This window comes from Homalodisca vitripennis, chromosome 8 (assembly GCF_021130785.1).
Source record: "Homalodisca vitripennis isolate AUS2020 chromosome 8, UT_GWSS_2.1, whole genome shotgun sequence".
Lineage (NCBI taxonomy): Eukaryota > Metazoa > Arthropoda > Insecta > Hemiptera > Cicadellidae > Homalodisca > Homalodisca vitripennis.
In genome coordinates this window covers 116764085-116785953 of record NC_060214.1, presented here as the reverse complement: position 1 = coordinate 116785953, position 21869 = coordinate 116764085, and the positions used below count along the sequence as shown (strand labels likewise).

The 21869-nt window shown below is 33.7% G+C and overlaps 1 protein-coding gene across 1 annotated transcript in view; it reads left to right on the top strand.

The window, feature by feature from the left end:
• Positions 1 to 21869, top strand: part of LOC124367969 (zinc finger protein 236-like) — a 61212-nt gene that overhangs the window by 26999 nt on the left and 12344 nt on the right. The window contains exons 15-20 of the mRNA XM_046825208.1: positions 1202 to 1370; positions 13550 to 13793; positions 15755 to 15974; positions 17271 to 17368; positions 18257 to 18462; positions 21595 to 21703. Of these exons, the coding sequence (XP_046681164.1) occupies positions 1202 to 1370; positions 13550 to 13793; positions 15755 to 15974; positions 17271 to 17368; positions 18257 to 18462; positions 21595 to 21703 (1046 nt within the window). The remainder of the gene's footprint in view (positions 1 to 1201; positions 1371 to 13549; positions 13794 to 15754; positions 15975 to 17270; positions 17369 to 18256; positions 18463 to 21594; positions 21704 to 21869) is intronic.

The window sequence follows — 21869 nt, the reverse complement described above, 5'->3', positions numbered from 1 at the left end:
TTTTTTCCTTACTGTCCAACAGAAAACAGATACTGCAATAGAGTTGTTGAGCAGGTAGTGCAAAACCATTAATTCTTTTATTAATTCAGCCTAAAATGATGCAATACGAAGACAGTATAAATTTTAGTCAAGTCCAGCTCTAAAACCAAGCTGTCATCAGAGCTTGTGAGACTTGCAAGAAGCAGTTTCTATTCCTGTGCTCGGATGCAGTCCACTGTTGCCTAAAAATTCACATATTTGCATCTCCTAGTTTTTGGAAACAGATAAGTGCTTTAACCTGTTTGTAGACTGGTTTAGCTTCATGACTGGACATACTATTGACTAACAAGTATAACACCAGACACAGAGATGTTTTGCAGTTATCTATCCACAGGTTAAGTTCCACAGAATTGTTACCGCAATATTTGAGGGAAAAAAATTATACAATAAGCATCCAATGGGATTGAAAAGTATAGGAAGTATTAATAATTTTAACCCTTCACGCTCAAAAGGCCAGCAGCACTGGCCACACCAAGGTTTCAGACAGCTTGCATTAGTTTTGCCGTAGTTTGTCCTCACAACTCGTATGGCCAGTACAGATGGCCGCACTACTTTTATTGACAGCTTGGCGGCCATATTTGTTGTTTTGCTTCACCAGATCGGAATTATTTTTTAATTTCCTCCGCGTTATTTGCATAGTAATTTAAAATGTTTCAAGAAGAAATGAAAAATAATTAAAAATGTATTTGTAATAAATCTTTCAAATACAAAGATAAACCATTTGGGAAATTTAACTCCTATACGTATGAGAAATCACTGGATCTACATGATTAGATTATTACGTTTTTGTCATTTAGAAATTCGGAAATCTTGTAGTAGGCCCATTCGACAAACAGACTTTTTATTCTATCTAAGAATTCGACCTATGGCATTTGTTTGAAATTGTTGGGCAATTTATTGTAAAGTTTAATGCCCATATAATAAACACTTTTTTCAAATATTGCTGTGGTGTGTGTGGGATATATTAAAAAATTAGTATTTCTAGTATTGTGGTGATGAATAGTTTTTTCTTTAGAAAACCAGTTAAAATTTTGATGAACTTGGCTCAGTACTTTATATATGTACATGTGGTAGTTATACATGACGATACCGTAGGAGCCTGTGAGTGCAGAGGGTTGTTTGATGTCTCAGAGGTGTAACCAGTGTTACGATGTTTGTGTAGGTGTAATGCAGGTTGTAACACTGCGTCAGGTGTGGTCAGTTGCCGACAACCCGGACCGGCCTCATCGGTGCCACATCTGCGGTCATTCCTATCGCAAGTCCAACCACCTCAAGGTTCATCTCCGCAACCACTCAGGAGAGCGTCCCTTCGCCTGCAACCTCTGCCCCAGGTATGTCGCAGTAGTGTCATTCTATCGCTGTCATTGTAATGTAGTATTGACAAAGTTAGCATTAAATGTTAGCAAGCATGTTAAAATCTACTAAACATTTTGCTTGTGTTTAGATTCTAAAGGATACAGGATTTTTCCCGTGCATTTGCCATCGTTCAGTGAAACAAAAATCAGCAATACTATGTTTCGAGATATGCAATATGATCTCTTCTTCAGGTAAATAACTAACCTAACACATAATTACAAACTAGGTTAAAATAAACAAATCATAACAGAGCGTTGTGACACGCCTAAGTCAGGAATCACAACCACCATGTTGTGTGTCAACTTCACTAACTCTAAAACTTGCACTTAATAAAAAACTAAACACAACACTAATTATTAAAAGTGAACTACAGAATACTACTACAGGTCACAATAGGTCTGCATTCGTCGACCAATCACCTACGACTGAGTTTGTAATTATGTGTTAGTTTAGTTATTTACCTGAAGAAGAGATCAGATTGCAGATCTCAAAACGTAGTGTTGCTGATTTTTATTTCACTGAACAATGGCAAATGTCTGGAAAAATCCTGTCTCCTTCACAATTCTTCCATCCTCAAAAATAAACTTCAAACAAAGAATTTAGATTTTAGTTGTATTTTTTTTTTAAACTTAAATTTTTCAAATCAAATCAAATTAAATATTTTATTGCCAGAAACATAAATAATGTATAGCAATCGTCAATATTAACCTAAAGTTTCAAACAGTAACACTACATTGAAACCCTAGTCAAACATATAATTTTATTTATCATACTTCTTTCGTTCACGCCAATTTTCCCACTTCCAACACTGGTTGTCAGTCTGCTAATTGTGCAGTCGCCCAGTTGTATGCGATAAACTCGTCAGCACTGTGAAATGCTTGCAACAGTAAAAAGCTTCTCAAACGAGATTTTAATGTCTTGGGCGTTGTGGCATTTTTTATTCAATCAGGCCATTTGTTGATAAAGCGAACCTCTGTCTGTGAAGGCAAGTGTTTGTAAACCCCTGTCTTGTGTCCCCCAGTCCGTAGGTATCTCTGCCTTGAGTTTCGCACGAATGAATGTCTCAACCGCTAGTCATAGCACATTTAAACGTACAGAATAATGTAGTTTCTAAAATGCAGAGACTTGGCAGATTCAGTAGTTGCAACCTTTTGAAGGTTTCCCTGCATGACTCTCTGAACTTCAACCGTGCAATTATCAAAATCACTTGTTTTTGGATTTTAAAAGCTCTGGAGAACTGGCCGTTTGTGCTTGCTCCCCACAACACTAAACCATAGGTGAGAGGGGGTAAATCAAGCCATAATACGCCATCATCAGAACCTGAATAGGGCAGTATTTGGCTAAACTCCTCAAAACATAATTACCCTGACGACAGTTTAGAGCAAATATGATCAATGTGAGCATTCCATGTCAATCCCCGGAATATTATGAGAAATTTGGAACAATCAACTTCTTCCAAAATAGTGACATCCAATAAAACGGGTGGTCCATCATTTGGATCTCCTGATTGCATTGCGAAAGTAAGGACATTTGATTTTGAGGAATATGCTTTGAGATTGAGGCTGTTGAAATTTTGGACACAGTTATTGATGTCAATAAACGTTTGCTGTTCCAGTATATTTTTTGATTTGTTCTTGAAACAATATGTTGAGTCATCAGCGTACTGTATGAGTCTCCCATGTAGTAGTGATGACCCTATATCATTGACATACATGAGAAAAAGAATCGGACTCAGAATTGATCCATGAGGGACCCCAAACTCAGGTGAATCAGTTCTGAGAATTTTTTTGAGATTTCGACTATTTGTGTTCGGTGGCTTGAAAATGAGCTGAACCACTGAAGGGCCACGCCTCTGATGCCATACAATTCAAGTTCGTAGAGCAGTTTGGAGTGGTCAACACAGTCGAATGCTTTATATAAGTCCAGAAACACACTTAAAGTGGAATCTCGACCTTCCTCTACAACTCACCACCGCGTCTATTGTTGACTTACCTTTTCTGAAACTGAATTGATACTCTGAAAGATGGTTGTATTGTATTGGTTTAGAAACTGAAGCATTCTAGTTAAATATAGTTTTTCAAATATTTTGCTCAAAACTGGCAAAATTGAGACAGGCCTGTAGTTATTTGTAGAAAATAGATCATCTTTCTTAAAAATTGGACTGACTTTCGTGATTTTGAGGAGTGAGGGGAAAAACTCCTTGTTCAAAACATAGATTGACTAATTGAGATAATGGTCTTACAATATACTTCAAGCATTTTTCAGTAAGCCATACGGCTATCAAATTAGTATCATTTGATTTTTTGGATAGGAGCTGCTGGATGATTTTTGTAAGTTCTTCTTCAAGTGCTATAGCCAGTACCAATGAGATTACTGGACTCTGTCTCCGCGTTTAGCTTGCGGAGGAGATGGGCAAAGATGTTGCTCACAAGCAACAGATGCGAAAATTCTGTTAACTCGTTCACAACCTCACTTGCATCCTCCACCAGTTTATGCCAAATTTGAGCTTGATTTCTTTTTGAATATTACATTATTATTGTTTATGATGTCCCAGACAGTTTTTAAAACATTTTTAGACACAATAATTGATTTAGAGACGTCATATGCTTTCACAGCTTGAATCACTTTTCTATAAATCCTTTTTCAATTTAAAAAAAGGTTTTGAATTATTTGTTTGAAGATTTTTTTGAATTTTAGAGAAATATTTAAGTTTTTCATTAATTTTGGGCTTCTTCCACTAATTATAGCCTCTAGGCCATAGTGGTTTGAAATGGCTGTATTGACCACTGATATCGCGACACTTGGAAGGTTTGTGATGTGGTCGATGGCTGTCTGTGTTGATACCGTCATGCGCGTTGGTGTTTTGACGAACTTGCCACATGTCTAAAAACTGTTTTAAAAAACCAGCCAAATTCTTAAATTCACTTTCCGCTGTTTTATTTTTCGTTTTACTGTATGGATAAACTACATGTGTTAATATGCCAAATTCCATGATTGGTCATGCACCAAGATAGAAAACATACTTGTGTATGTAGAAATGAAGTTTCACACAAAATTTAAAGTCAAGAGATGAAATCTTTCTTGAGATATCTTGTCATGTTATGCATTCCTCTTTTTGTTCATTAAATTAGGTTTCTTAATGTTATTAAAATAATAAAAGTTCCAGTGAGCTACTACAACACAAGAGTGCACTGAAATCAAATCTTATTACTGAGTTTTAGCATTGGCTTTATACTCTTTCTTTCTACTCTATGAAGAAAAATCACAAGTTGAAATCTCAAAACGATTAGATTCAGATCAGTGCCAAATCCCACAGAGTGGTATGCACCATCATCGAATTCAGTGTTGCTAATTTATAAATGAAGCTTCATGATCGTGTGGACAGAGAGACAGACAGAAATAAATTTTTTCAGCTGCAGGAGTGATAAAGGCTTCGCTAAGCAGGCATCTGGGAGTTTGCATGCTTCTAGTTGTTGACTATTTTATTGCTGAGCATTAGCAAAACCTATCACTGAAGGGGCTGGAAAAAAATTTTTCTGTAGGGATCTGTATGTTGGTATGATATCGACCAAACTGACTTGTAGACTTGAAATTTTGCCTGAAACTTCATATCTATATGGGCAACATTAGTTCGATGATGGTACATTCACTCCATTGGATTTCGCTGAACGTTAGTAAACATTGGTCTTATGGATAACCATTATGGCAATGTAAAAATCTTAGATTAAATAAATTTATAAACAATCTTCAGTGTCATTATTACATTTGAATATTAGGTATAATTAGAGTTATTAGTTATTTTGTGAATTCTCATATGATGTAGACTAGGCCTAAGTATTCTAATTCAGTTCATGATTATTCATTAATTTTTATATCAGCCAGTTTTTCAATGGACGTTATCTTTGGTTGAGTAAACAGTTGTGGAACTAAATGGTTCCTGCCATCTAGCATCCACACTATAAACTATTAGAACCACAGCTGTGCTCTTCTTGATTGGTGCTGCCCCCAACTGAATTATATTTGAACTAGCACAAGTCTACATATAATTCAGTTCTGCATAACTTTTGTCGAACAGCAATTACAGACAGATTTTGCGTTATGGTTCAGTACTTTTTACTAAGGAGGTGGATTTACTTATTAATTGAGATTTTATTTATCAGTATTACTGTACGTAAGGACAAGCAAGACAGTCACTATCCTCTGTAAAACTCTGAAGTGTCATCATTGGCAACCCAGCTGTTATGTGTCTAAGTAAGCAAACTGAACATTAAGTTACACTACAATTAATTTTTAAAAATTTTACCAATGAATATTTAAAAAATATAAATCTGTTCATTTAAAATTGAATATCAGTGACATAAGTTACTAACTCTACAACAGGTGGGCATTTTTGTCTCAAACGCTAAGCCCATTCATATTGGCATATTCAAAAGTGATTTTTGGAAAAATGAAAAAAAAATACATTCACAACAATTATGCCACTTATTATGTATGATTATTTTCAGTAAATTATAAGGAATAATAATATGTAAAAATAAAACAACCAAAAAATTTCATGTATGTCTTTAATCCAATGTTTGCAAAAAATCCAAAATTGGAAAAAACTTACATTCAAACACATACAAGTTTTTTCCTTGAGGACAATGTTAGTTTTAAAAACCCTCATAATATTCTACATATGATATATATTCAGAATATATACTTTTAACATTACTAAAAATCCTATAGTAACAAATTTATAAATGCAAATTAAATGTTGCAGCATCTATAAATAGAAATCCAAAATAGAATAAATTTGGCAAATAGAAGCATGTACGCATTAAATAATATTTTAAAATCAAAATTACTGTCTTACAAAACAAAATTAAGAATATATAAGACTGTTATAAGACCAGTTCTTCTCTATGGAGCAGAGACATGGATTATAGATAAACAGGCAGAAAAGAGATTGGTTGCATTCGAGAATAAGATTTTGAGGAAAATTTTCGGACCTATTAGAGATGGAGATGGATGGAGAATCAGGCACAACCAAGAAATCAGAGAGATGTTTCAATCTCCAGACGTTGTAGGAGAAGCAAAGAGCAAGAGACTTCGGTGGGCAGGCCATGTGATGAGGAGGGAGGATGATAAATTGATTAAAGAGGTTTGGAAACACAATCCAGTTGGAAGAAGACCTCGAGGTAGACCCAAAAATCGCTGGAAGGACCAGGTGGAGAAGGACTTGCGGAAATTGAGAGCGGGTCAGGGGGATTGTGAAGACAGGGAGAGATGGAGGCAGCTGGTTGGCGAGGCCAAATACCACCTAGGGTATCCATAGCCATGGGAGTAAGAGTAAGAGTAAGCATCTATAAATAACAGTTCATCCATTACAAAATATTAGTGTTACTAACATAAAAAATAAAATTATATTTATAGATATAAATATAATAAAACTATGGTTTCCACTGAACATAACGATATACAGGGTGTAATGATACAATAATTATGTAAAACTTATTTTTTGTAATTGTAACAATATAATAAAGAATGGCAACATAATATGTCTCAATCGAGATGCTGGCAGTTCCATGGTGTAAATGAATCTGTAAATGATGCGTAGCAGCTCTAAGGTTAAGGACCCGACAGGACCTACCTGAAATCTTGTTGAACATCATATCTGTCAGTCTGTACAAAAACTCTTGATGGAAAGATCTTGAAAACTTGAAGTGTACTAGATGGGTTCGTTTTGGTCCAAGGAAGAATTCTGTTGATTTTGATGTCAAAAGGTCAAAAGGCAAACCGTCTATCTTCTTGATGGTCAGAAGTGCTAGGAAAAATAAAATCCAAGATAAAAATTATCATTCATATTTTTAACCCTTTTGATACTCTTCCATTTCAACCTCTACCAAAAATAGCGAGGTTGAAGAACAATTTTTTCCAGAAAACCAGGTTGTACGATTACTCAGTGCAAATTGGCTCTTGGATCCTAAAATCTGTTATATATTGCACAAGGCATGTAGAAATCTTTTACTGCAATTTTGACCCTTTTTAAAAGTGTTTTATTAAATCAAATATTTTATCCTACCATTGTTATGTTCTCCATATTATCCAACAGTACCTTAGAATCATGTTATCTATCCGTCTGTGTTATAACTCTTTTTGGAAAGGTTCGAGAGACTTGAAAAGTGGTACATAGGTTCCTTGTGGTTTAAGGAAGAACCTAATTGATTTTAAGGTCAAAAGGTCAAAGAATAGTCCATCTATCTGTGCTTCTTTTGTCCTATTCTGTCTGGCACTGGCACTTTACATCGTATCGGTTTATTTTTGTAACAATTAATTAACTTATTAATTAACCATCGGTTTCATACGATAGGCTTAAAGTAATAAAACAATTAAACACTTGTACAACGTGATCATGTGGATTTTACGTCAGACTGTTGAATGATAATCCGTAGTGCTGCTATTAAAGAGGTATCAAGTAATAAATTATGACACAGCTGAAATAGTAATAGATTCTTATTCGCTCGTAAAAATTATTAAGTTATAATCAACATTTATTGCCATTCACTATTGTCTTTACTTAACCATTTTGAAATGTGGTAATTCTGTTTTAATTAAATTTCAAAGGACTAGGCTTGTGAGTGCAATTCCTTTATTATCTTTACAACGTGTGAGATTTGAGGTTTACTCATCCGAAAGCTAGTTGTAAATGTACTCATACCCTAAAAGTATTAGAAATTTAATTAAAATAATATGTTTCTTCACTGTAGCTGTCAGTTGAATGTATTGTTCTTTAAATTCAATTCACTGATTAAAAACAAATATTCTTAAATTGAAATACCATAAAATTTGTTATGTCTACATATTCTTGTCAGGACTAAATAAATGATCAAAATATATATCACAGAAGTATGTTTTAAAGTGGTTGGGGATAATTACAAACCTTAATTAAACAGTTCTATTTCTAAATTAAAATAAATCTTTACTGTTTCCTCAAAGGTCACTTTCAGTTTTAGAAACAGGAAAACAATTCTTAGTTTTATTTTCTTTTTGTAAGTATGGATCCTTTGAATTTTCAGCATTTTTTTCATTTTTTTGTTTAGAGGGAAAAGAGATAAGAGTCTCTGCACATAGTCCTAACAGGACCTTTACGCCTCCCTTACTTTATGTTTAGACCCTCAGAATCTGAGACTTACAGAATCGTCAAATTTGAGAGCTCCTCTTCTCTGATATCCTTCAAGTTGAGAAGATACGCTCCTAGGAATTTTGTCCTAATTTTACATATTGCAGGACAGTTAAGCCATATATGTTTCGCTGATTCTTCTGCTTCTTCACATTAGGCGAACGATGGCACCCTCTTGAAGTAGTTGCAGAGATGCGTTCCCGAGAGGGTTTCCAATGCCTGGACCGGTAGGTTTTTAGTGGGTGAGAGTCCCACACACCAGGGCGAACATCTGTCCTGACGGTGCATAATGCATTTTCCTATCGTTAAAAAAAAAAAGCCATATATGTTTCGCTGATTCTTCTGCTTCTTCACAGAGTCTGCATTCATCAGTCTGGCTTAGACCCACCTTCATCAGATGTTTCCTAAGAGGGTCATGTCCTATCAACATCCTTAATACCAGTCGTATATCCTCATTACTTTGTTCTAGGAGAGCTGATTACACTTTAGCATAAGGAGAGATAAATATTTTAGATTGTTTTAGCCCAGACGCCCTCCTCCAGTTTAAGGATCTAATTCTCTTTTCCCAATATTTTACTCGGGATTTTGTAAAGGAAAAAACTACACGACAGCCTGGCTCTTACCCTATCATCAGGGTTTCTGTACCTATTTTGGTAAGGGTATTTGCTTTTTCATTTCCTGAATGCCCTCGTGGCCCGGCACCCAATTAAGTGTAACTTTGTTCCTCTTTGCCAGAAGCATTTTTTCATGGTGGTATATGAACGAGAATGTAAACTTAAATGAGATTTGTTTTTTCAATTATGAACTGTTGGCTACTGTCATACAGCGGGTACCAATCTGCGCATACACGTTTGGTGACCTGCATGTACTGACTAGCCACAGATGCCATTATGGTTACATCATGTGCAAATTAAATATATGAATATTGTTTGAAAATCATATGAAAGACTTTGATGAGGATTGACAATTTAAATGCTTTCTTCTGCAGTAAAAGTTTAAAATATAATTTATAAAGTAGAGCAACTCAAAATATAAGAAAACTTTTTAAAGTTTTATAAAGTTTTCTGATTTTAATTGAGGTAGGCCAGTTATGTTTTTGAAGTAAAATAGTAATCCAATAATGCTGTCGCGTTATGAGTAGATAGTACGTAAGGTTAGCACAAGTAAAACTAAGTATGAATAGTTTATTCAAATGTAGAAAAATACTTCATTACTACCTGGCATTTTGTGCATGTAGAAGTGGATAAATATTTTAAAAAGATCCGCTTGTTAAAATTTCCTTGTGAAATCCAATGTGTACTGACACTGGACACTGTTTAAGACAAGTATATAATTTTCCTCAATGTTGAGTTATAATAACAATCCTTATAATAATGGGAAGACGAAAGCTTGAAGCGGGAACTCTACCTAACATAGATAGAGTAGAAGCTGCCAAGTATCTAGGTGTTATAATTGACACAAGTCTTAATTGGACCTCTCATGTTGACAGTCTCTGCAGGAAGCTAAGTTCTGGACTTTATGTAATCCGAAGAATAAAGACAATTAGTGATGTGCAGACGGCAAAAACTGCTTATTATGCACTTTTTGAAACACATCTTCGGTATGGTATTTTAGTTTGGGGTATATCTAGTTCGTCAAATATACAAAGAACCCTAATTTTACAAAAGAAGTGCATACGAACACTAGCTGGGTTGCAGTCTAGAGACAGTTGTAGAGCTGCTTTTGTTGATCACTCAATTCTAACTGTAATATCACTCTATATACTCAGTGTAATAACTTATGCCCATGAGAATAACTTCACCCGTGGCCGTGACGTACACCAACACAACACTCGCTATGCTGCAGACTTTGCTCTTCCCCAACACCATTCTGCTCAATTTGAAGAAAAGCCATCCTATATGGGAGCGAAGTTGTTCAACTGCCTGCCTGCTGACATCAAGTCCCAAGAAAACATAAAGAAAACATTAAAGACCTGGCTGTTGAAACACCCATTCTATTCCATAAATGAATTTTTTATCTTGGAGAACTTTTGACATAAACATGTAATAATATTGACACAACTAATATTTGTTCTTATAATGTGATGTTATATTTTTGACGCTAATGCCATTCTCTATGATTGTTGCAAATAAAGTACATTGTCTATTGTCTATTGCTAAGTAAACTACAAATATTGTCAGGATAACAGGATCTTGGACATTTGCCATCATTATGGTTACAAAAGGTATAGGTAACACAACGTTTTGAGGATTGGAATCTATCCTCTTCGTCAGGTGGGGGAGGTAGTACAGACAATGTATAAGAATGTTTTGTATGTACTAATACCTTCCCCATCTGACAAAGAGGATAGATTCCAATCCTCGAAACGTTGTGTTATACCTTTTGTAACCATAACTATGGCAATTATCTGTAATCCTGTTATCCTGTCAAACCTTCCATCGTCAGTAACATACTTTAAAGAGAGAACAAATCTTGTGTTGACACAAATATTTATTACAATAAAAAGCGTAATATGCATAGCAAAACCTAGCTTCAGTTAATGTTTTAAAATAGTTCGCACTTAATATGCTGTCTGTGGCAGATCAGATATATTACTGCGTCCAGCTTAGGAGTGCTAAATTGAACCACAGTAAAAGTGTTGAAGGAGATGACAATAATAACTTAAAAAATAAATGGAATTTTTTTAAATATCTATACGTTCTTTGTAATTGTATTTTCATATGTTTACAAACATACGTAAAAAATACATTATATTTTCATATTGTATTTTTATAACTTGTAATTACATAGTTATTAAAAATTACATAGTGTCCCAGATTAACTTTACAAGTTTCATTAAACTGTTTAGTTTTTTATGTTCTGAAATTTACAATCATGGTGGAATAATTCTTAATTATTTGATAACAAAGAATATTGGTTGTGATAAGGTGGCTTTTAACGTGTGTTACCTGTTATTACATTAAGATAACTAAATAACAATTATAAGCATCTCAGTATGTTTCTCATACATAATCCGGTAGAACCTACACAATTGTCTCTGGTGTTGCAAATTTACAACGCCAGATGGGTAATCTCTCGTTGTTAGCTCGTAAATGACAGAATTGCCTCTTTAAAGAACTTAATTAAACAGTTGGTCTTGTTCAGAAAACACCTTTTTTCACCATCTAGCTCGAATAAAAAATTATCACAAAAGCATAAATTACTTAGCTGAAAAAAAGTCAGTTCTGTATATTTTTTAGTGGTTTAAGTTTACATTATTTTTATAAATCAGTATTGAAGGAAGGCAACAAAAAGAAATACTTCCACAGGCTACATACATGTCGGTAATACAAACTTGGTAAAACTTGCTTATCCTGACAGTTGATTGAAGACTAGTTATTGTTTATATTACACAAAGTTTTGTTGACAGTTGTAAACTAACCCAGAAGCCTGATTGAACCTGTCAAAAACTCTTAAAATCTGAGTTTTATAAAATTTCTTGCTTATTCAATTGAGTTAGTACTTTGAGCAAATTAAAGATTATTCTAAAGTTATCTTAGAACTTTTGACTTGTTCAAGGCTTTTGACACTGTAGATCACCATGTTCTAATTGATAAGCTGCCTTTTTGTTTTGATAACAACCCTATTATTTATTATTGCTGTTTGTATGACCCTACTTACTAATTCAAGAACAATAAGTTTTCACAAATGGTGGTTTTTTTAAACTTGCTTAGTTGATCATGGTGTGCTTCAAGAGTATTTTGGAACCAACCCTATGTCAAAATTAACTGTGTGCCATGCAATTTGTATAGCAATAGAGGTGTTTTTTGTGTGAATAAATATAGACCACCTACAGGAAAAGTGTTACACTAATACCAATTTAAATTTGGATTTATGTAATGCCAACTAACTAGCCTTTAAGCTTGGATCTGCCAGTTGAAAAGTTCAATATAGCCAACTTATTTCTAGTATGCCCAATATGACATTTAGAAGATAATGGAATGTATAACTAAATTATAAATGTTGGAATTTGTTTCTGTTTGTATGCATTTTTCTTGGAAGTTTGGACAAAGAACTTTGACTTTTATTTTGGCATTTCATTTAATAAATAAAAATAAAAATTTACATTAGCAATTGTTGACTCTGAAAATGTTTGTTAATGTTTTTATCACCAAGAATGTACTAACAATATTTTATATCTGTCATCAAGAAAGAAAAGAGGTAAACAATTTTATAAAGAAAGGTCATCAACTTAAATGGTTTTACTGACAAATTTTTCTAACTTAATAATTTGAGGTTGAGTGGTAGAGAGGGCTAACTAGCTCTAACTCCGCCTCTTTAATAAACACATTTTTCAATTCATTTCACTTTATAAAATTAGTTATGATAAAGTAAGATTCATGATTCTGATTCTTGTATATATTATTTCGAAGGAATCTAATTACTAAATAAAAATTAAGAAAAAAATCTAAAAATGTTATTTATTTCCATCTCTTAGTTTTCAAAACATTCTGAAAGTAAATAAAATTGGGTAATTTCATTTCATTTTATAAAATTAGTTTTGATAAAGTACTAGGCTTGTATTTATTAATTCAAAGGCAACTAATTACTAAATAAAAATTAAGAAAAGATCGTCTAAAAATGTTATTTATTTCCATCTCATATACATTCTGAAAGTAAATAAAGTTGGACACAAACTCCATAATTTTAGATTAAAAAAATTAAATTGAGTAGGCTATTTATTTTGTTGTTGGTATATTACTAAATTATTGTTTTCAGAACAAGAGTAGACTAAACCTTTATGAGTGAGTAACTGTAATGTAATACTTGTTTCCAAGTGTCTTCACTGACAATTTCAGTGCTAGAATGTAAATAAACAGTATGGTGTAACATGTTATGTAATTTCTCTTAAATTCTATTCCAATTCATTGCCATAAAGAGGAACATCATGGTTCTATTTGTACTAATGTGACTCTGTTCACAGTTTGAAATGTTCACTCTGTGTGTTGTCAGGACTTTCACGTCTGCGGGCGTACTGAAGGGACACATGCGCACACACACTATGCTGAAAACGCACCGGTGCAATGAGTGCGGCAAGTACCTGTCGACGAAGGGCAGTCTCCAACGCCACGCTGTGACCCACACCGGCCTCAGCCAGCCCTACTCGTGTCCTTACTGCCCTAGGGCCTACAAGAGCCACTCGGCCTGTCGTAAACACATACAGACTCACGATCTCGTCGTCACTTCCTCTGCGCTGGTTCGTTAAAACTTCATTTACAGGGTACTTTTATAAGGTGGCTTGAATTGAAAAAGCCACGATTCAGTACAGTTAGAGAACTATTCCCTGTAATGCAAATTTTCAGAGCCTTAAATATTTTTTTCTTTTGAATTCTGATTTCATTCAATAAATTACAGAGTCTAAAATTAAATCACTGGATTCAATGGAAGAGTCGATGCTCGCATGGTCTAATGCTCCAGAATTTGGGTCTGAGATAGCACAGTGTAATATTCCATCTGTGACTGAAGTACTTTTTATCAATTGAACTCCTAACAATTAAACTTTTTAACAATTGCTGATGACCATGTACTTTACCTACTTTCTCCTTATTCTGTTTGATAACATCCTCTCACAGGCTAGTGACCCATGACGACAGACAGAATCAAGGTAAAAAAGGGATTGGCCTCATGTTTTGTTGTATTAAAAAAAGAAAGACTTTTGATTAAAATTTTGTTTTTATTATTTGTGTGAACATATTTAAGTTTAAATTTACTAAAACTAAGAAAATAAATTTATGTCTTTAACTTGGTTTACTGAGCATTTCAGTAAGCAAAAAAGAATTTTTAATTTCAAACAAGGAAATTAAATGGCATTATCAAGAGGGCGAAGAAGATACTACTAAGTCCTGGACTTAACCTAAAAAAGTGTTAACTAACATATTAAATTTACATTAATAACTAAGCATAATTCACAGTTCTTTAAAATTAAAATTAAAAAATTACATTTAATCAGTGGAAAATTTTGAAGGAATCATGTGGACTGTTCTTTGTATCAAATTTATCTCTTTTTAGTTTTAAGCTTACATACAAGTGTGAACCTTGTAGGAAATAAATATAAATTGTACTCAAAAAAACAATGAAAAAATTAAAAAAATGAAATTTAATCATGGGATTCTGTTCTGAACTAATTTCAAGCACATAAAAAACAATTCAAATATATATTTACACTTATGTATATTTACTTACACTTGTGTATATTTAAAAAAAATGTACACACTCATATTTTTTATTTTTAAGGGAATGACCAATAAAAAGTATTTACATTTTGACATATAATGTATTCAAGGCCCTAAAACATAGTATTAATGAGAAGTTTGATTGTTTCTCTTTGCAAAATCGGACAATATTTACTCTTACAAAAGTAACGTAATATTGCATTGTAATTGCAAAGAGTAAATATTGTTCGATTGTGATATCCGTCCGAGTCCGTTGTACATATCCGGATATCTGGCACTGCTACTTCTAGAGTTAAGCGTTTGTTTTGACAACTATATGTAAAAAAGTAATACAGATACTAACTTCAGACAAAAAATGTTGTAATATACTTGTTTTGGCGATTAACTTTAATTTGTTAATTATATAAAATTGAACATTCAAATATTCTGTTTATCATCTGTTCAATGTGTTAATGAAAATATATTTAAAAAAAAAAAAATCCTTTCATATTAATGGATGTTCATAAAAATCCCCATCACACTGTGATTGTTCTATAGTATGTTCCAGTTAGTATATTACAGTGCTTTAAGGTACTGTATTTTACAAGGCCAACACTGTATTTTACAAGATCAACTTTATTTTACAAGACCAACTTTATTTTACAAGACCAACTGTATTTTACAAGGCCAACTGTATTTTACAAGGCCAACTGTATTTTAAGAAATGTACATTTAAGAGTTCCTCATCTCAATAGTTAGAGAAATATCTATAAGTAGTATTAAAATAATTTTTCTTAGTTAAAAATTGGAGTAAACTTAAATTGTAATGCTTTTTTATTACATATATAATACTGATTATGTAATAAACTAAATAAACCCAGATGACTTTGTCACGTACTTTGGTGTTTGTTAGGACCGAACAGTTGGTATAAAAGATTCTGTGGAGAGTTTCTTAATATTTGGTGAAGAAGCTTAACTAATTGTAACGTGTACTGATGGTGTGCAGGAAACGGTGGAGGAGGAGGGACAGGGTGATCTTGACATGGAGGTGGCTGAAGTACAGGAAACAGACGGTAGAGAGGAGGAAGTCGCTGCGGACACGGAGGCAGTGGAGGCTAGCCTGACAGTCAGTATGCCCAACATCGAGGCTCTCATCGTCAACAGGGCCAACTTGGGGTTGGCCAACACTGTGCTCACCGCCGAGGAGCCCTTTGTAGTTTCTAGGGGTGAGAGTCCTTTGTATTCTATTTTTCTTAAAAGTGTGCAGACTTTTTTTATAAAATGTGTAAAAATCCTTTTTTTGTTCTGTAAACCTTTATATTTCGTATTGTTTTATTCACAGTTAGCTAGAAAAGAATGTGATGTACAACGTAAACATTACAAATTATCATTGTAAATCAAATTTATGAAAGCCAGTTATAAACAATAAACTGGTAGTGAGGATGTACCTAGCAAAAATATTTACATAAATAAATTTAAAAGATTCCAAGATAGACAAAATATTCTAAATGTATTATCTTTTTCTTCTTGGACATCCAATATATTGGACATTAGCTGGGAAAAGACTAGACTGTTGTTTGGCTTAGTCAGTTTGAATTAATGCAGTCAATCATCAATCAGTATTATAGATTAATCCTATTGACTCAATAGATTCTCGAGAATTCTGTGTGAAATAAGGAAATTGCAAGAAGATATTCGAAAGAAGTCAAGTCAAGCCATTGTGGTAATGAAGGCTGATAATTCTGGTTCAGCACCTCCCATTAATTAAGTTAAGTATTAGAACAGGCAGCAGAATTTTGTTTCAGATACAAATCATTTTGAAGGAGATGCCTGGAAGTATACCTTTGTATCAGTCAAGGGAATCTTAGAATCACTTTTTCGATATTTGTTTATCGCCATGTTTGGCTTAGTTATTGCTCTCAGAAAATGAAATGAAATGAAAAATGTCTTTATTGAATACAACGTAAAACATACTCAATTGGCGAGGTTAGGACTATTAAGTCCTCTCTTACACCTAACCATAAATTAATAAACTCTACTATTACTGTAAAACAAGAGCCACAATACAGTTTACATTACTATTTTACAATAAAAAATTATAATCTATATTTATATAAAGTAACAAAATGAAATAAAGGTTCTCTATGAAACTAAAAATAAATAAATAGAATAAAACTTACAAGGAAATTAACAGACATTCATCCATCACCATTCATACAAAGCCATCGTCCCATACCCTATGCCACGATATCGTCAACCCGACGATACACAGATATAGTATGTATATTAAACAAGATGCAGTTTAAATGTTGATTATAATAATTACGCCTGTGTGATGATGTAATCCACTGTCAAGTGTTTCGATAATTGTCGTTTTGAGTGTGCCAAAAGGTTCCTACAACCCTGGAGCTTTTGATAGTTTTTTAAGTTTCAGACAAAAGAATTTGAGTGCTTGAAATTGAATCGAACTTAAATTTGCATTTAACGTACAATCATCAATAGCGTACGTATTGTGTTGACAGTGGAAGAGACAACGCTGCCAGTGAGTCAGACGTTGCACGCCGATGCTACCGGTACGATCACCTTGCCTGCCCTCTCCGGTCAGGACGCTCTCACTCAGGTGAGTACGAGAAGAACGGAAGTAGTGTTACTACTATTAATTGTCAACTACTGATTCTTGCTAATAAATAGATCCCTTACTCCCTCAAGGGATGAGGGTTTGTTTGTTCCTTGTTAATAGGGACAACTGAGTACAGTATGGTCTAGAAACCGAGCCGATTTGCACAGTATAGACACACAACCTGATTTTTCTTGGTACCTTTACTAAGGTACCTGAGTAAGCATCTTCACAGAGTCAGTAATCCTTCGGGAGGATCCGCTCTGTAGAATGTGTGATGAGCAGGAGGAAACTGCCGAACACTTGCTCTGATTGTCCTACAATAGCAAGGGAGCGGTATGCCATCTTTGGTAGTTTGGACAAGGGTGGTGAATTTCCCCAGGAGGACCTGATAGGTTGTTTTCGACGGTTTGTGGAACTGCTGAAATCATAGACTAGGCCTCATGGTGTGCATCCGAAGTGCGCCGAAAGTCCTTGAGGCTTAAGTGCATAGCAATAGGCCGCCCCATAGAAGAAGAAGAAGGTACACCACTGGTCCCCATATACAGAATCCAACTCATCTTTGATTTACGAAAACGTATTGCCTTTCAAAAACAAATGTTTAATGACAGCTTGACATTCAATTTTGTCCATTTTCACATAAAAACTCACCTGAACTCACCCAAAATGGCTGAAACTTTGGTGAGTAACGGTCAACAGATGAACAACGAAATTCGGTAGCTTTTATTTACAAGTGCTGTCATCTTCACGTTGAGGGCAAAAACTTTTCAGACCACTCTCGTAAACGAAGTTTTGTGTTTATACTGTGAATATTAGCTTTCTGTTTTTAGACCAAATCAATTTCAGTGAGCTTTAACAGAACTTAATGAAGGCACTGTTCTCTGATCACAGGAGAGCATTAGAGAGATAGAAGAGTCGTTGAACCAGCAGCTGTTCTGCACTGCAGACCTCAGTCTGGACAAGGAGCAGGTGGTGTTGTTCGACCAAGGGTTCGAGTCCTGCGTATTCCCTAGCATAACCCAGATAGAGTTGGGCCAGGCCCTCACTTCTGCCAGCCTGGCCAGCATTCTGCCCACAACTACCCCCACTGTGTTCAGGTACTTGGACTTGAATGTTTTAGCTCTCAATTTTGTTGAATGATTTCATGTACAATTTCTAGTGCAGTTCTAGTACTCACATACATTATAATTTCTTAGTTCTGCACTACAGAGAAAAATTAAATATATTATATTTTGTTCTTCATAAATTTTAAATATTTTACTTTTAAGTGTTAATTGGAACAAAAACAAAATACTACAACTAAAATCTATGTTTTCCGGTTCAAACCATGTAGCATTATTAATACAATTAAATTATTTCAATTCAATTCAAAAACAGCTTTATTCACTTGGCATATACACCTATATACAAGAATAGTGTCAGGATTTAATTCATGTTCTTACTAGATTAAAAAAAAAAAAAACAAGAATTCATAACAGAAAATACAAGATATATCACAGGAAATAGAAAAAGTTTAAAACACAATTATTACAGTGGTTAAAATGTTACAATTAAAACAGCTTTTGGCATAAAACTATTAATTATGGAGTACTCCACTTCCAGAATCATCACAGGAATTCATTAAAGGAATATATAGCCTTGTGGATGAGAAACATTTTAAATTTAATTTTAAATTTATTGAATGTAGCCTCTGACTTAATTTAAATATTTCAACCTCAGTGTGGAATGCCATCTTTTGTCAACAGATGTTAAACCAAATTTGCATCATTAAATTTAGTTTCGGTTGAACACTGTTGATTGAAGATGAATGTCCAGAGCGCAGCAAAAATATTTAAAGAATTTAATTGTGTAAAGCAATCATTCAACATGGTAAAAACTTAGTTATTAACCATGACACTGGTTGTGTAAGCCTAAGAACTAAGACATATACAGTTTTTGTTCCAAAACTTTTTTTAGAGTCATTAATTTTTGTCCAATGATCTTTGATGTCGTTATGGGAAATAATTAACCCTTTGCACCTTTGCACAAGTAATTACGTATATGTTTTTCCCTAGCGCCAAATTACTGAATATTTAAAATTTTTTTATTGAAAACTGTAAAGCCATTTTTTTATTTGTTTAAGTAATTGATTTAAAGAATAAAAAACCATGAAATGGGCATTTTTTTTAAAACGAAATATAGATATTTTTCTATTTTAAGGACCAGTAGGTATGAAATGAATGAAAACGTTATTTTGATAAAACTGTATAATTTTTACAAACGTATACCGGTACATGAAGTAGATATGATATGTGATAAGTAAATAAATACACATTTTGGAAAGCAGTAAAAAGATATCTTACAAACTGTTTTCTGTTTTTTTTTTTTTTTATGAATAATCGTCCAAAGTATGTAACCCCAAGAACGAAATCGTCAAAGTCCGGATCGTCTGCATTAGCCATAATTATGGCAATATATTCACAAGTTACGTCAACATAATAAATAATAGTTATTACTATAGTAATAGTTTTAATAGTTCACAAGCACTAAACGTAATATAAACTAATAAAACTATAAAAACATAAACTGTCAGTGAGCAGGAAACACTAGAGATAGAACTTCACGAATTGGCGGCGCTTCACGAAATGGCGGCGAGTATAATCGCTTTGGGCGTTTCGAGAAGTATGGGAAACAAACGTGAATAGAAAGAAACAGCTGTTACCGATTGATACTCCTCAAACATTCAGTTGGCTAATGCACTAGGCAGCAAAAGTGACTTTCTCTGCCATCTAGCGGCAAATTCGACAACTATTAAACTATCTAATGTTGTAAAATGTAGTTCGCGATATAACTCGCTATGGGCGCTGTACAGACTTTCCTCTAATTATTTATTTTTTCAATGTAAGATAAATCATTCCAAAATGTTTTGTCCTAATGAAATGTTTACATTTGTAATTGATTCAAATAATTTATACTGTTCCACATTACAAACCAATATTGAAGAATTCAAAGCAATATATCAGTTCTAATAGTCATCATGATGGGTTAAGTTCTGCAAAGGCATGAAACGTATGTACAAATATTTAAAATGCAATTTGGGACATAAGAATCAAGTTCAGTTTCGCTTCCTAATTAACAAGTTCATAGAGTTTTTATAATCTATATAAACTGTGATCTCTGTCACTTCCGCTGTATTTTACAACACCAAATGTAAGGTGTGTATGTAATATTTCACATTTGTATCAACTTTCCATATCATGTATTTACAATAATGACAGATTTTTGTTAGCTTTAGTCCACACATGAACATACACATGCCCAGTTGCTTTTAGTTTTTTTCTATTAACTTCTGTCAAATGATTTGGCGATGAATTTCAACTTCTTTCCTGTACATTTTTATATATTCCACAAATCCATTTTTGACAATCTGCAAATTGTTTAAGGCATTTGATACACTACGAATTTAAAATTGCATTTGCTTTAACCTTTTAGGACTACAGTTTTCAGATTCCCATGCCAAAAAGATCAGCCACTTTTTTACAAAAAACTGTTATAATTTATGAGAGAAGTAATTGTATTTTCAACACCAGTACAGATATTTAGATGTTTTTCAAAGATTTTTATTTATTCCATAAACTAGGAAATTATTCAAAATAACTACTTTAGATTGTACAGGAAACGTTTCAATAATGACTCAAACAATATTTGTGCTCACAAAACTGTATTATTTTTGTTGCACACAAATTTGCAAAATATGAAAAAGGTTGGAGTGAGATTGTATACATGTATTTATTTACATTTTTTTTGTTCCATTCCATTTAACAAATGTTTATAGTAATTTATTTATTATTGTCACATTGCCCATCTTAGCCGATAACTTGCAGTAATTCACTATGAATACACTAAACTATAATGTAAACAAAGTCAAAATAACATTAGCTAGTGGGCTGTTGGATCTCAATCACGACAGGAAGTGTGCGTTATCAGATATTGTGAAGGTAAGTGTTGCCAACTGCGCAATTTCTTCTTTCTTACAAAAGCTGTGGATTGAATCATCGCTGAATTCAAAGACATTTAAGAATATAAAAACTGTTTATAAGATTGGGATCGAGGTTTGCCTCAATTAAAGTGAATTGTTAACGTTTTTATAACCGAAACTACTGATATATCCTCAGTTAGTCTTAAAAGGGTTAAAAAAACACTTTATGTTTCTGTGTGTCCTTCGGTGACATTGAGATATTGTGTCACAGCTGTGAGGAGTGTGGAGCGCAGTACAAGAGTGACTCGGAGCTGAACGCCCACAGACTGTCTCACCTGCAGAAGCAGTGCCTCGTGGAGTCACGCACCATTACCTTGGGGGTGAGTGACTCACCAGTGACTTGTTTCACTGCCTCTGACTATTCGCTAAAACAAAGAGAATCACTTGAACATTGCTGTATCCATACGTCTGTCTGTGGTCCTCTGTTTTAACATTTTTAGGTGTTAACAGTTTAAATCAATGTCTTATGTATCTGGTTTTGGAGGT